General features: G+C 41.0%; 1 protein-coding gene across 14 annotated transcripts in view; it reads left to right on the top strand.

The window, feature by feature from the left end:
- Window positions 1-16,264, top strand: part of CADPS (calcium dependent secretion activator) — a 489,813-nt gene that overhangs the window by 427,425 nt on the left and 46,124 nt on the right. For all 14 annotated transcript variants that reach the window (XM_045385957.2, XM_045385961.2, XM_045385964.3 and 11 more), the window contains one exon: window positions 14,676-14,708. In XM_045385957.2, the coding sequence (XP_045241892.1) occupies window positions 14,676-14,708 (33 nt within the window). The remainder of the gene's footprint in view (window positions 1-14,675; window positions 14,709-16,264) is intronic.

Genomic DNA, 16,264 nt, shown 5'->3' with positions numbered 1-16,264 from the left:
AACTTGAGACCAGCCTGACCAACATGGTGAAACCCCATCTCTACTAAAAATACAAAAATTAGCCAGGCATGGTGGCAGGTGCCTGTAATCCCAATTGCTTGAGAGGCTGAGCCCGGAGAATCACTTGAACTCAGGAGGCGGAGGTTGTAGTGAGCCAAAATCACGCCACTTCACTCCAGCCTGGGCGGCAGAGCCAGACTCCGTCTCAAAAAAGAAATAGAAAAAAGAAATACCTAATGAATAGGTACATGGCTTCAAACAGGAAATAGATGTCATGAAATTAACTATAGATTCTATGCTGACCTCCAAATCACATGCAGTGGGAAGCTTATCACCAGAAAGTTAGAGAGTGATTAAGATAAAGGTGTGACTGTGAAGCCCAGACTAACAGAAACATAGGCAGGCTATTGACCGTTTCTCAGCCTTGGTTTCTTCATCCGTAGAGTGGGAATGCTGATAGCTGCTTCAGAGAGCCACTGGGCTAATAAGAGATAAACAGTAGGCCTTTCATAACACCTGGTATATAGTAAGTAGGTGCTCCATAAATAGCCATTCTTAGCCTTACTGTCAAATTATTCAAAACTGTAAGAAAGTTTACATGACCCTGGTGCTTTTTTTATTTTTAGTTTTTAAAATTATACTTTAAGTTCTGGGATACATGTGCAGAACGTGCAGGCTTGTTGCATAGGTATACATGTGCCATGGTGGTTTGCTGCACCCATCGACCCGTCATCTACATTAGGTAATTCTTCTAATGCTATGCCTCCCCTAGCCCCCCACCCTGCAACAGGCCCTGGTGTGTGATGTTCCCCTCCCTGTGTCCATGTGTTCTCATTGTTCAGCTCCCACTTATGAGTAAGAACGTGCAGTGTTTGGTTTTCTGTTCTTGTGTTAGTTTGCTGAGAATGATGGTTTCCAGCTTCATCTATGTCCCTGCAAAGGACATGGACTCATCCTTTTTTATGGCTGTGTAGTATTCGATTGTGTGTATGTGTCACATTTGCTTTATCCAGTCTATTACTGATGGACATTTGGGTTGGTTCCATTTTCTTACCAGTTCAGTCTTAGCATACCAATCATTTCTCCTGTAAGCAGTCCAAACTATTATCCATGACAAGGTCAACCAAAACTCTTGTGACTTATATTTTAGCACATTCTTGCATGCAAAAATTTGATTCATCAAAGACATTTTTCCATTATGTTTAGTGGTTTTTTTTTTTTTTAAGCATTTTGTGTTTTATTTTAACACTAAAAGAATTTTTTGGCCAGATGCAGTGGCTCACACCTGTAATCCCAGCACTTTGGGAGGCCAAGGCAGGCAGTTTATGAGGTCAGGAGATCGAGACCATCCTGGCTAACATGATGAAACCGCCTCTCTACTAAAAAAAAAAAACACACACACACACACACACACACAAGAATTAGCCAGGCCTGGTGGCGGGCGCTTGTAGTCCCAGCTACTAGGGAGGCTGAGGCAGGAGAATGGCATGAACCCAGGGGGCAGAGCTTACAGTAAGCCGAGATCGTGCCACTGCACTCCAGCCTGGGCAACAGAGCGAGACTCCATCTCAAAAAAAAAAAAAAAAAAGAAATTTTCATTTTTACATAGTCTCTAAAATACCTCTTTATTAATCAAAATGTTTGCTTAACTAGAATTGAATATCTCATTCTCCAAGCATATTTTGGTTTGAATCAGGTTTATTTCAGTGTGCACTGAGGTTTCTTGTTTTTCCAGTTCTGCCACTTCCTAAAGTATAATCTTAGATTGATTAATCTCTGACCTTAGTTGCCTAATCTGTAAAATGGGAACCATAAGACCTGCATTATGTGGTGTGGGTAGAATTAAATGAGAAAATGGTGGATTGGAGTAAGTATTTGATACTTGTTAGATATTGTGATTATTGTAATTATTAGTGTGGTTCTATCACTGAGCACAAATGTTAGCATCAGTTACTCAATCAGCCGCTACTGTATGTAAATTACTGAACTAAGAGTGGTAGAGAGAGATTTAAAACAAAAATCTTACTCTACTGTCTGGAAGTTACTGTTTAGAGTGCATTCAATAGAAGGAACTTTCTAGACTTTCTGGTTCAGTGTTTCCAGTGATATGCTAGAGTCTGCTTGGCGCTGGTGAGAGCCACTTCTCCTTTTCTCTTCCTATGTTCAAAGTTAGGGATGTCACATTGGTAGCCTAAAACTGACCACAGCAGGAGTGTTTTACTGAAATTGGCAAACACTCTATTACTTATATTTCAGTATATTATTATATTGGGTTTTTTTTTTTTTGAGAGAGAGAGATAGAGAAAGAGAAAGGAAAGAGAGAGAGAGTGAGCCTTTCAGAAACTAGCATACCACTGAGTGTATCCCAAGTGTAGGATATGTACCACGTGGGACCTTAGATGCTGCCGGTGTTAGATGCTCCAAAAATTCATCATTAAATAAGACCAATCACATTGTGAGAGGGTTATTATTTTTCTAATTCCCTTTTCATCTTTATCCTTATATCAAGAAGAAAGTTTCTATCTGGTGCTTGTTTGTCTTTCACACCTTTCTAAAAATCTCAATTTTTCATTTGTAACAGAGGAGGGGGAGGCTTCAGGATCAGGACCTTTAGCAGGCAACCATGTCTACCCAGAATTTGCTACCATTATTTTAGTTATATTGTATTTATTTTCACCCTGGCTTTTTTTGTATTGAGAGTGATATTGCTTTTTCATTTATAGTAGTAATATGTTTCCCTTTATAATTAAGTATTTTTAAAGTGAGCTAGTTTAAAGAGAAATAATAAGTAACTATAATACAGATGGTTCATGGGTTGTAGCCAAAATCAGGAAGGTGTATTGATGCTGCAAGTCTGGGAAGTACTGGTACTTTCTAGCCACTCCATTTTGCAGTTGTGAAAACTGAGACCAGAGAAGGAGAATGACTTGCACAGCTAGTTTAGTAGAACTCAGACCTCTTAACTCATCCTTTGAGCCTTGCAAAAATCCTCTCTGGGATTGCTTGTTTTCCTCACTCTACCTGAGAAAATGAAAACAAAAAAAAAAAAAGAGAGAGAGAGAAAAACCAAACCACTGTGTTACAAACCTAGGCTATGATAGATAAGTTGTCATTGGCAGCAGTGACATAATTTATACCTTCAAATTCAGGCTAAAGCAGCCTGCAGGAAAAGTCAAATAAGCTTACATGTCTGCTTGGAGATCTTACAAAATTAGAACTTTCCAATTTGCACTTCCAAGTTTCTCTTAAAACAAGATCATGTCACAAAAATCAACGAAATGGAAAAGCATACAATGTGGCCATTAGGAGGGCAAACCCTGGAGTCCAAGGGAACCATGTTTCAAATACCAGCTCCATAATGTCACTAGTTGTGGATCTTTTAAGAGGTCGGTTAACCTCTCCAAGCCTCAGTTTCCTCATTTGTAAGCGATGAGAATTTCATGCCCACCATTGTGAGGGTGAATTCCTGATAAATTGCTTAGCCTTGTGCTAGGCAAAGAGTAAGCATGCAACCATTGTTAAGTACAGCAGTGTTAAGAGGGTAGATCTGAAGGAGCCCTTGGGCCTTGGAAAAATCATCTCTGGGAATGAGGGATTGGGACAGAAATGAGGAAAAGGAAAACTGGAAGGAAAAATAGGTCTACTTCAATCAGGCATCTGTTCGGAAGCCCCAGGGGGTGGGGGGTGGGGGGAGATGAGAACAGACACTTCCTGGATCTAGTCTCAGAGCACAGTACCCTGAACAACAGGAGATGAGAACAATTCTCATCGTTAATGAGGCTGCGGCTCCTAATCGGAGCATGGAATAGAATGCGTTTGCTTAATAGAGATCATTTCCTTGCCTCTTGCCCAACTCCCCAGCAGTGCCAGCAGCCCTTTGTTTCATAAAAGGTAGGGACTTTGAGGAGTGTGGTGGGATGGGCTGTAGGAGGCATTACTACCCTCATTACTATGATAATAGTTTAATCACAATATTTATGCACATGCACAGAAGCCGTGCAATCCACCAGTAGCCCTGCAACTCAGTTTTCATGTTCTTGCCTAAGGATGCTTTGTAGGAAAGCCTGGACTCTCTCTCACCTTCCCATGGCCCCCTGTGAAGCTCTACAGCGGTTCACAGAGGTCATTTCAGAATATTATCCTTGATGGTTACAGTTATATATATGAGGTCTTTTTTGTGGTCAGTGAATATTATAATACATTTTGTTGTTCAAAATACTTCCACAGTCATGGTAGGACTTTTCCCTTCACACTTTGTTAAACTGTCTTGTGAAAAGGCAGTGTAGGAACAACCTGATACAGTAGGGAATCCTTTGAAGTCAGGCCCACCCACTAGGGTTCAAATCCTACCTCTGCTACTTCTTGACTGTGTGCCCTGAGGACAGCAACTTATCCTCTCTGAGCCCAGTTTCCTCATTTGTAAAGGGAGGAGACAAGTTCTTAGAAGATGTGAATAGGACACTGTAAATGAGGTGTTCAATCATTGGTAAATGCATTCATGATTTTACATAGGACTATCAGTTATTAAATATTTCTGTATTGTTCATGAGAAATCTGAGTAGTTCATTGCTTTTCCCAAGGTCACATAGACACTAACTGAGAAAGTAGGAGTAAGAGTCAAGACTTGGTCAGTATTCTCTTTTCCATTATCTGAAATGTTTTTAACACTGGATCCATTTATAGGCAACTTAGAGAAACCTTATTTTTTAAACATCTCAAACTTTAACTTTTTTTTTTTTTGAGATGGAGTCTCACGCTGTTGCCCAGGCTGGAGTGCAGTGGCGCGATCTCGGCTCACTGCAAGCTCCGCCTCCTGGGTTCACGCCATTCTCCTGCCTCAGCCTCCTGAGTAGCTAGGACTACAGGCGCCCGCCACCGCGCCCGGCTAATTTTTTGTATTTTTAGTAGAGATGGGGTTTCACTGTGGTCTCGATCTCCTGACCTTGTGATCCGCCCGCCTCGGCCTCCCAAAGTGCTGGGATTACAGGCTTGAGCCACCGCGCCCGGCCTCAAACTTTAACTCTTTTCTTTCAAATGGGAATCAAATTTTGAAAGCCAGTGATCATTTTTCAAGTGGTGGACATCTGGTGAGCTACCCATGAGAAATTTTTGGTGTCAGCGTTCCCACCTCTGTAAAAATGGCATTTATAAACTCTGGCCTTCTTAAAAAAGGAAGCAAGGGACAATGGCCTCGTGATGTATGTGCGTCTGTGTAGCATTTGACCCAGTGCTCATATGGAAATAGTGGCTCCCAATTGGCCCAGCACAGTATTGACGTTCGGTAAGCAAAGAAGACATTTTAGGCCCTCTGGTGACAGAGCCCTGGGAATCCATCGTGCTGTCTATGATTCCAGATACACCTCAAGGGTTGTGTTTTTCTCCAGTCCTCAGAAAGTATTGGAAGGGGCTTTCACTGTAATTGTCACTTGGCCCCAGGCAGAAGCCACTGAGGTTTGCTCAACTGCTCACCCGCACACGCAGTCCCAGTACATCCACCCACTCACACATTCTGTCTCACCCAAGCAGTCGGTCCCTCAGTTGGCACTTAAAATTTATTCATCTTCCCAAGATGCACTTAGAGCATCCAGATTATGTATTGAGGGTTGTTTCTGTTAGGTTTTGGTTTTGCCTTTATAGAGGACATATCCCTAAACCATGATTTCATCAACCAAACACCTTGAGAAAGTTATCCTGTGAAAGATACATTCTTCCTGCAAAATCCCTTTCTCCACTAGAATTGAAAATTGAAAATTCTATCACTTTTGTTCCTTTTTTCAATAATTTTTATTGAAAGTCATATCGGCACATGGTTAAAAAAAAAAAGATACAGAAACATTCATAATTTTTTTAAAAAAACACACGGTTCTCTGTCCTACTCCTTTCTGCTCTCAATCCCTTCCTTCAAAAGGAAACTTTTTAACAATTTTTTAACCCCTGGAGTGCTAAGTACTGTTATTATTTTTGTTTATTGTTATTATTTGGAGATAGGGTCTCACTCTGTTTCCCAGGCTGGAGTGCAGTGGCATGATCACAGCTCACCGCAGCATCGAACTCCTGGGCTCAAGTGATCCTCCTGCCTCAGCCTCCTGAGTAACTGGGAATAAAGGTGCACACCACCACGCCTGGCTAATTTTGTTTGTTTGTTTGTTTTGTAGAGGTCTCCCTATATTGCCCAGGCTGGTCTTGAACTCCTGGTTTCAAGCAATCCTCCTGCCTCAGCCTCCCCGAGTGCTAGGATTATAAGCATGAACCACTGCACCCAGCCTTTGTAGTCATTTCCTGATTGGTCAATCTTAATGATTATTTGACTCCCTACTGTAATAGAGCTTCAGCTCACTTTACATCACCCACTTCTCCTCCACTCTCTTCATGTTACAGTTATACCAGTATTGTTCTTCCTCTCTTGGTACCATTATAACTTTAAGCTGTACCCATCCACCTTTATTTCCTGTTTCACCCATGAAATGAGACTATGACACCCATATCTTTTTTCTTCTCCTGCTTCCTCCTCCAATTTCATTTTCTAACATAGGCATTCTTAACTCATATCACTTAAAAATGCAATAACCTATATTTATGAGTGTTCCTTGAGTCTAGACCAGCACTGTCCAATAGAACTGTCTAAAATGGTGGCAATATTCTGTATCTGAGCTGTCCAAAATAGTTGTCACTAGCCACATGTAGCTCTCAAGTACTCTCAACTGTGACTAGTGCAACTAAAAAGTTGAATTTTAGTTGTATTTTCTTTTAATTTATTTAAATTTAGGGAGCCACACGTGTAGGGTCAGACCAACCTTAATATATACGTACAATTCACTAGAACAACCTGATTTTCCAGCAGAAATGACAACGATTGCTGGCACATAGTTCTTACTATGCCCAGGGACTGTTCTAAGAACTCAGTCAATAACTCAATAACCTTATGAACAATACAATTATCCTCATTTTACAGATGAGGAAAATGAGGCATAGAAAGGTTAGGTAACTTGTCAAGTAAGCGGCAGAGCTATTGAAAGTAATGGCAAAAACCCCGATTACTTTTGCAGCAACCTAATGGAATGTGGCCCCGTGCAGTCCAGCTTGAGTCTATGCTCTTAACCACTTCCCTATGAATAGGCTGGGCTGGGGCTGAATGTCTGATAACTTGGTGTCTCTCCATGTGGCTTTTTTCTCTCCAAATGGGATCTCATCCTCCTGGGCTTCTCCATGTGGCTTGGGTTTCTTACAGCATGGTAGTCTCAGGGTAGTTACATTTACATGGCAGCTGGCTTTCAAGACTGAGGAAGCAGAAGCTGCCAGACCTCTTCAAGACTAGGCTCAGAATTGGCATGGCACCACCTCCATTATATCCTCTTGGTCAAAGCAGTTGCAGACCAGCCCAGACTCCAGGCAGATGGAGGAATAGACTCCATTTCTCAGTGAGGGAAGAGCATGCGCCTACGGGAAGCGAAAGAATTGATGGCAAGCATTTTTGGAAACAAACTATGACAATGTGAACTGGACTACAGGTCTATATTCCCATGCAGAGAACTCCACAGACCCGTAGTGGTCTCCAGGGATCTCTTTTTATGAGGTTAGGCCTGATAAGCCAGCGAGAAATAGAATCAGAGAGAAGGTCTACAGCACACCTGGAACATGGCCAGTAAAGAGGAGAGGAAGTAGAATAGTCAGGCCTCTTACTGCAGGATAAGTCCCACGCTCTTACCTGAAGCATTCTAACCTTGAAACAGAAGCAGCACACCCAAGTTTCAGATATGTAAAGTTTAATGACCCCAACCACTAGGGGAACAGAGCCCAGTCAGTGCACTGAAACCTGACCAATCACCACCCTTGGGAGGTGGAGGGAAAAGGAGTATAAAAATAATAGCCAACACTAATTAAACACATACTGTGTGCCAGGCTCTATGCAAAGATGTTTCATGTATTAGCTCCTTTAACCCTTTACATGAAGTGAATGAATTAATACAGGGAAAATGCTTAGAATAATATTCCACCTGTGGTAAGCACTTGAGAAACTCATCTTTTTAAAAATTAATAATCCACACAACCACCCTATAAGGAAGAACTACTGTTGTTATTATCATTATTTCTATTTTCCAAAAAGTAAGCTGATGCTTAGAAAGGTTAATTACCTGGCCCACAGCTAGTGGGTGATGAAACCAGATGTCAGATCAAGCATCTGTCTGCTGATCCCAAGCCCTTACCTTGTATGCTGCACTAATTAGGGTGTACCAAAACAAGAGACCCTTTAAGCTCTTCTTATACAGGCACCAAATACCAGTTCCTTTTGAACTGATCGTGCCTAGTGGTACTTTCTTAGTCATCCTATAAGAGTGCTACAGCTCAAATACCCACCGTAAGAAAGTGCTAGAAACCTCTAACCTCTACCCTGGGTACGAGTAAAGACTGCCATTCTCTAAAGTTCATTCATTCAACATATTTTTATTGAGCCACTACTATATGCCAGGCAGTGTAGACACTAAGGAGAGAGAGCACCTACAGTCTAGATATGAGGCTGGCGAGAGATGAAAAATCAAACCAACAGATGAAATGATTTTAGGGATGGTACTGAGTAACATTTTTACATGCTGAATTGCCTTGATGCAAAAAAATCTACATTTCCAAATTGCTTGAGTTAGGGAAGTGGAAAAGGGAGCAAAGTAGCATCATTAACCTTGCAGCAGAAATGTCAAAGGCCAAACATTGAAGTAAATTTTGCTAGCCCTTTGAAATGGTGGTGTGGTCTGCAGTTTCTAGGCAAAGGACAAAAAAATTAACGCAGAGCTCTTGTGAAGTCAAACAGGCAGGGGTGGAGTCAGCTCATGCAGAGAATAAATCATTTCCTTGTTTTTTTCCTTTTTTTTTTTTTTTTTTTGGAGAGACCATGGGGCGCTCGGGCAGTCACTAATGCGGTGGTATCTGTTCAGACTTCTTTCTTCTTCCATCTTTGAGTCTTACCCACCAGATTTCTGTTTGCAAAAAGGGCCTAATCCACTTTTTTTTTTTGTCTGTGCATTGATTTAATAGTATCAAACCCCGAGGTCCTCGTGGTCTGCACCTGGGTTGCTTTTTCCCCTAATGAAGCAAGAGAAGTGGTTTAAGCCCCTGCCGCGCTCCCTATCAAAGCTGCACAATGATTAACTCAGGTCCCCTTTTTAGGGCCAGGCAGAAGAAAATCCCTTAGTCATCAGCATTGTGAAAATCCCAGAATGGTGAGTGTTCAATGAAAAGATTACCTTGGGCACCTGAAAAATAATGGAAGAGCTCAATAGAGAAACCATTAAGCCTGTCTACACTGGCTAAGTGAGGTGGAGGGTCGAGGTAATTAGCTGGGACATTCAGGCCAGAGTAACTATTTTGGACCTTCTGCATTGACTCAAATGTATTCAAGTCCCTCATACATTTTTTGGGGGGGGAAGCTATTTAAGGTTACATCTACATAAACAAGAAAAAAATAAGACTTAAACATAACAGGTTAATAAAAGTGGTTTGATAGTTTTTTTAAAAAAACTGAATAATAGGATAATAGGCAGCTTAGGGAATGGGAGGTCCAAAGCTGTAACTTATTAGTTGTGTGCCTTCAAGCCAAGTTGCTTATCTCTTTAAGCCTCAGTTTCTTCAACTGTAAAATGGGAATATTAACGGGATCCCCCTCAAAAGGTTTTTGAGGCAGAAATCATGGAGCACGTTCATCTTACAGCTCCTAATGTGGCACCTGTACATAGTAAGTGTTCTTTGTTTCAGGCACATGAAAACATGAATAATTGCTCACTGACAGCATCTCCTCCTAATTTTATCCTTAGCCTCCATCAGCCTTTCTGGATTTGTGTCTCTTTTTCTAAGCTTTTTCCAGAACTGGCTCTATCTGGAGAGTTGGGGACAAGAGGGTTCATGAATGCTGCTAGAGAAAGGATATGGGTTGTCCTACCAGAAGGGATGGTCAGAAAGCAGGGAGTCCCAGGAGATGAAGTTCTGCTGAAGTCACAGTTCTTGCTTCTCCTTTGAAGGCAGTTGAGACCCTGCTCAGGAGCGATGCCAGACCAGGTATCTGGGGCAAGCCCTACCCCCTCCCCTTTGTTTCCTGTGCCCTAGGGTACATGGCTATGACTTGATCCCAGAGAGTAACCGATTGTGTTGCTGATTATAACCCAGGGCACTGGCCTGGGGAACTGCCCTCTCACTTATGCCCACACTCAATCATACTTAGGGAGGAGAACAGTTCTTCGCTGTCAGCCTCAACATTTGGAGGGTAAGTTCTCAGTGCATAGGGTGTCACAGAACTGGCAGAAAGTATGCCAGACGGAGAATCAGCTCAGATACCTGTTGGTAACCTGGGGAGATTCCAGCATCCTTTTTATAGCAAGAAATTGCCCACAGGCCAGAGGTGGAGAGTGAAACTGACTATCACCACCTGGCTGAGGAGCATGTGCTTTGTCTACACTGGTAAACCAATATTACCAGTAATCAAGATAAGCATAGCTACGTTTAGTTGAACCCTTTGAGTAGCGTTATTATTGTCCCATTTACAGAGGAGGCTCAGAGAAATTAAGTAATGGCTACTCACCAAGCTAAAAAATGGCAAAGCTAGAGTTTTAACCTAGCTAATCCTGAACCCATTCTCTAAGCCACTTCGCTAGATTTTAAGTTAAAAAAGAAAAGAAAATTACACACACACACACACACACACACACACTCTTTTAACAACCATTGATGGAAAAAAATACATAAAGACAAAAAGCTACTATATTATATAGTGCTTTTAAAGAAATTTGTGTTTTATTCATCAAAACAATATCAATTATAATGTAAAATAGTCTTGTATAGATGGTGAGAGCTGTTGGTTATTTGATCTAGATAGTGCCTGGTGCATGCTTGGATTTTCTGGCAATAATTCCAAAGCTCTAGTGGGTCGGGAGAATCTGGTCATTCCCTACTACCTAGAGTATAGCTGGCAAAAAGACATATTCCTATGGATATGGATAACTTAAGAAAAGGTGATCCTTAAAAAGGGAGCACTGCTGACATTATACAGGAAAAGATTCTGATCCTGGTTCTGTCAATTTCTCCACTCTGCTACATTTATCTACTATAAAGAATGTAACTGGTGACAACTTCCTACCTCTTAAGGGGACTTGAATCAGAGAATGAAAAGCAGCCTTTGAGATAACCTCTCATGTAGGTAAAGAAACAAATACAAAGAAAAGAAAAGAAAAACAGGTCCAGAGCCTTCTAACTAGCCTCTGCGTGAGCTTCTCCAGTGAGGTGGAGGTCTCTATCACCAGACATGGCCAGTTCCTAACTGGACTGTGATAGCTATTTAGACCTTTTTCTAGGGCCCTGTAATTTTACACATTCATTCTGATTCTATGCTCTGGAACCATTGTGAACAAATTCAGTTCTTCTGCACTAAAGCTCCTTAATTAACTACATGAATATTATGATTTTCTTTGCAATTAGCCCATCTTTTTCTAGGCAAGATGCCTTTTCTTTCGCTTTCCTTATAGAATATACTGCCAGACTCCCCCTTTTCCTCATCATCAACGTCTTTCTTCAAGTTCAATATCCAGCAACTGGGTATGTAGCTCCTGCCTGTAATCCCAGCACTTTGGGAGGCCGAGGCAGGCAGATCACCTGAGGTCACGAGTTTGAGACCAGCTTGGTCAACATGGTGAAATCCCATCTCTACTAAAAATACAAAAATTAGCTGGACGTGGTGGTGGGTGCCTGTAATCCCAGCTACTCGGGAGGCTGAGGCAGTAGAATCACTTCGACTCAGGAGGCAGAGGTTACAGTGGGCCAAGATCACACCACTGCACTTCAGCCTGGACAAGAGAGTGAGACTCCATCCCGCCCCCCGCAAAAAAAATGTTCAATATCCAGAATCAAAAATGATACACACATGTCTCTAACAAATAATAGACCACAATTTACCCTGGGTTTTTTTTCCTGTTATTATGGGATGGGAGGAGGATCACTAAGACTAAGTGCAAGTCATCATTTATTAAATAAAAGAACAATCCTAACAAACCAAGGGCTGGTGCATGAAGGAGAGTGGATGATTTTCATTCGTGACAGAAACTTGCCTCATCTTCCCAAAATGCCTTTAAAGGAATAGAATTATACTGGTGTCATTCTCCGGATTGTAACTGCATGTTAGTGGTAAATGGTAAATGGTGTGTTTAAAGGTTGATCATTTCAGCTGTAGCAAAACCCCTACCAACTGCTAAGCATCAACGTCACAGAGTACAGGAGGAATTTCTAGCTGAGAAGAATTGTTTTGCTAGCACCTGCTCTGACTACTGATGCTCGAATTCCTCGTACTTTTCTACCAGTATTGAGGAGATCAAGAGTTCGAAGGGAGAAAGTTGGGCTCAGATGACCATGTGGGAGTCTTGGATTCTCTGCCTCCTGTCTGTGATCATGAGCAAATAAATTCCTTAAATTCTATGGATTTTAGGTTCTTGATTGTAAATGCATCTGATTGAATCACCCCCTTTTTGCAGGGCAGCTTAAAGAAGAAACTGTTTGTGAAAGTGTTTTGCAAATGAAAAATATCACAGAAACGTTAGATAATAGTATACATGGGGGAGACATGAAAAAAAAGGCAAGCCACCTTCTTTCCTGAACTAAATTCTAGCATAGGAATGAAGAGGAAAGATTTGGGTTTTAGAATCTTTTAGTAGAAATGATAATTGTGCAAAATCTGGAGAGCCTGCCTCAAATCCCTGCAAGGACTAAGAGTATTTTCCTTTACCCACCAGCCTCTGCAGGCAGTCAGCTTTCCATACAACTATGTTGGTTTTCGGACTGATCAGTGAAGTGGCTCCTTGATCCAGTCTTGCCTCTGCTTACTTCCCAATCATCATGAAGCCAGAACTGGTCATTAGCTTTCTCTCATTCCTTCCCTCTATAATTTTTCCGTGAGTTCCCTTTCTAAGCCGGTACCAGGTGAATCATTGAGGAGAGCCATGAGCAAGACCAAGATAGCCTTTGCTCTCATGACATTATATGGGAGGTAGACATTGCGCCAAAAAAAAAATTTTTTTTGGCAGAATTGCAATCAATGCTGCAAAGAACAAATGTAAGGTTCTAAGAGAATCTATAACCGGAGACTCCAGGAATCATCTTGGGGGCTGGCAATGATTCAAGAAGGTAGAATGCATTGCCCTCTCGATAATTACCTAACTGATGTGTGTTCCCTGCTTTAAAGTTTACAAAGCACTTTCTCATGTGTTTTCTCATTTCATCAAGCTTTCAGCCCTGCAAAGTGCAGAGTATTGTCACCTTGGTCTAGAAATCTGGAAACCAAGGCTAAGGAACTTGGCGTGATTTCCCCAGGGTCAATAAGTTCTGGCACTGAAAGAACTTTTGACTCTAAATTCTGGGCTCTTTCCACCCCACCCTATTGGTTCATTGGCTGTTTTCTCTTGAGAGCTGACATTTTGGAAACTAACATTGAGAAAAGAGCAATAGAGGAAATCACTCCCCTGGGTACTTTTCTGGGAGACATTTGGGTGAAGCTGTGATTCCTAATATTGATCTCAGCCAAATTGCAGGAGGAAGCCTGGCTGAGATGTGAAAAGACATCCTAACTGCTTTTTGTGCATTGCAGTCTTTGCAGTTCCCAGTAAACACAGGAAACCCTCTCTGACTCCAGATGTGACCCCTTGGTCTTAATTGTGCCTAGATAACATGTGTGACCTGAGTCAAAATGAAACACACAGAATATTAAACATACTCCTATAGGCTTTATTTCTCAAACCCAGCTGTTCATTGGCTTCTCACAGTACTTAGAGCTCACTCACATTTGCTTATGAATTCATCATCTTAGCTGCCATTTGTTCTGTGCTTACATCCTGTGGCTAAGTGTGAATTCATCCTTATCAACCTGTGGAAATAGGCACTATTACTAATAATAACTCCATTTTGCAGATGAGGCAACTGAGGCTCAGAGAGATGAAGTAACTTGCCCAAGGTCACACAGCTTCTAAGTGGTAGAATTGGGATTCGAACCGAGGTCTGACTCCAAACTCCATGCTCTCAAACATAACACTCCAGCACACTACCATACTCCAAATTTTATAACCACTTGCTGCACTTCCCATCTGGAATTTTTAGCACCTAAAATCAGGAGACATAAAAGCAGGCTTTGGACAGTTTTGAAAGGTTCTCATTCCCCTACCCACAGACAACATCTCCCTCTGGGTTGAGGATGTCCATCCTCCTCTTAAAAATCTGAGTTAACGAAAGCTGAGAACTGAGGTATTTCGTTATTTAGTTAGGACAACCTGCAGCCGAATTATACAAAGACCCAAGGTACGAGAAGTAACAGCAATCTTAGTTGCTTCTCTAGACTGGTAAGCCCCCCACTGATCCATTTGGGTTTAGCTAGTCACTTTTCTCTTTTTCAATGGGAGGGAGGAAAATGTAAAGCTCCCGCTCCAGCAACAGAATCTGAATCAGTACATTTGAGTGTGCATTCTCTGTTTCTGCAAAGCAGTGGCTATGGCTTGAAAAAATAGCAAACAGATTTTATTTTCTAGTACCTTTCTGTTTTTCCTGGTCAGCTCCACGTGCCAGCCTGTTGTTTTGATTCTGATGAGGATACAGCATTGAGCAGTGAACAATTAAACATAAACACCAGCCTCACTTCCATCCTCTTCTTTCCTCTTTAGGTGAAGGCAGCTTCCAAATATGTGGATGTACCTGTGAGTATTTGAAAATTGTTTCTTGCGGGGTTTTTTTTGTTTATTTTTCATGTTTACTTTTTGTTTTCATGAGAATTTTGATAGTGCTACTCATATGAATTGCTGCTAGCTAAACTGTGTGTTCCTGACTTGGATCATCAGAAAGAAGCCAAGACTATTTTGTAGTAGAATTTTTTTTTTTTTTTTCCAGATAAGAAGAGGGTATGGTTTCTTTCCTCAGGAAGAAAGGTCCCACTTCACTTTCACTTTCATTTTCATCCGTTTCTCTGGTGTTTCATTCTGTTTTCCTCATGTTCACCAACCCTCCTGTGTGCACACCTTCGGAGGAGAGCCATGAAGCTAGAAACTTGCACAAGGGTGATAGTATTTTTTGTTAGGTTGGTGCAAAAGTAATTGTGGTTTTGCAATTTAAAAATGTGGAAAACGCAATTTCTTTTGCACCAACCTAATAAAAAACAAATAAATTCTAAATTTGTTCATTTTGGGGTCAATTTTGCAATTGTTTTAAGGAAACCTCACAAAACTGCTTATAATTAGTACAGGCCTCATTAATGAAGAGAGCTCTCAAAGTTCACAGATGAAGCACTCGAAGTTGCCCAAAATTTACATTTAAATTGAGGTTAAGTACAACACATGAATGCTAAAGTGTGGGATTACCTGTGGTAAATCAGGATACATTCATAGACAGACTTTGTCCTGCCTATTAGCAAAATAAAATTGGAGAGATTTTAATATATTCCAATAAAGCGAAAAAGAAAATGATTTTGTTTCTCCATTTCTAACAAAAGAGGTGTGAGTCTATTATAAAATATTAAATTTAGAGAGCTTATCTCAACAGCCACCAAGGGTCTTGTACTAAGCATTTCTCATTCTGAACGTGGTTAAGTACCCTCCTTGTTCAAATACTTATTTGTTAAAATTTGTTTTTTTCTAAAAGGATTTATATTAACATTTAAATTCATTTCCCCAGGAAGCTAAGTGTGTAATGGTTTATTGGCTTATTTCTCAAAGGAAGACAAAATAGAAAATTGGAGTGAATTTAGTGTTAGTATATATTTTGTTTGTTTAATGAAAGAATGTACAATCAATAATTATGCTTTGAATTTATATAATATTCCAATCAACAAACCTCAGACTCCTTCAGGTAGACAGTTCTTATAATGGAGAATGGCAAAAGCTCACATAACTGCAGCAGGGAGAGAAGTTAAGTAATTTACTTTCTCAAGCCCCCAAAGTATAAACTTTCCCTTCACAGGGAACTAACTACTCAAATTTTCTGGCCCTGTTTCTCCATGTTTAAAATGGAGATGACAATAATACCTAAGTCATGGGTTTGCTGTGCAAATTAAATGACACAACATACACAGAACATCCAGCACCATACCTGGCACTTATTAGGAACTTCAGTCCAGGAGAAGGACACATGTGGTGGTGGTAGTGTGATGTCCACAGTCTATTGCATATAGGTGGATGGGGGATGAATTTGCAGACATCAGCCTTGGGCTCCACTGATCTTCAACAGTGATAGAAATTGAAATTCTAGGCTTTCGACCCAA

Source organism: Macaca fascicularis, chromosome 2, assembly GCF_037993035.2.
Source record: "Macaca fascicularis isolate 582-1 chromosome 2, T2T-MFA8v1.1".
Classification (NCBI taxonomy): Eukaryota; Metazoa; Chordata; class Mammalia; order Primates; family Cercopithecidae; genus Macaca; species Macaca fascicularis.
This window is presented reverse-complemented; position numbering and strand designations above follow the sequence as displayed.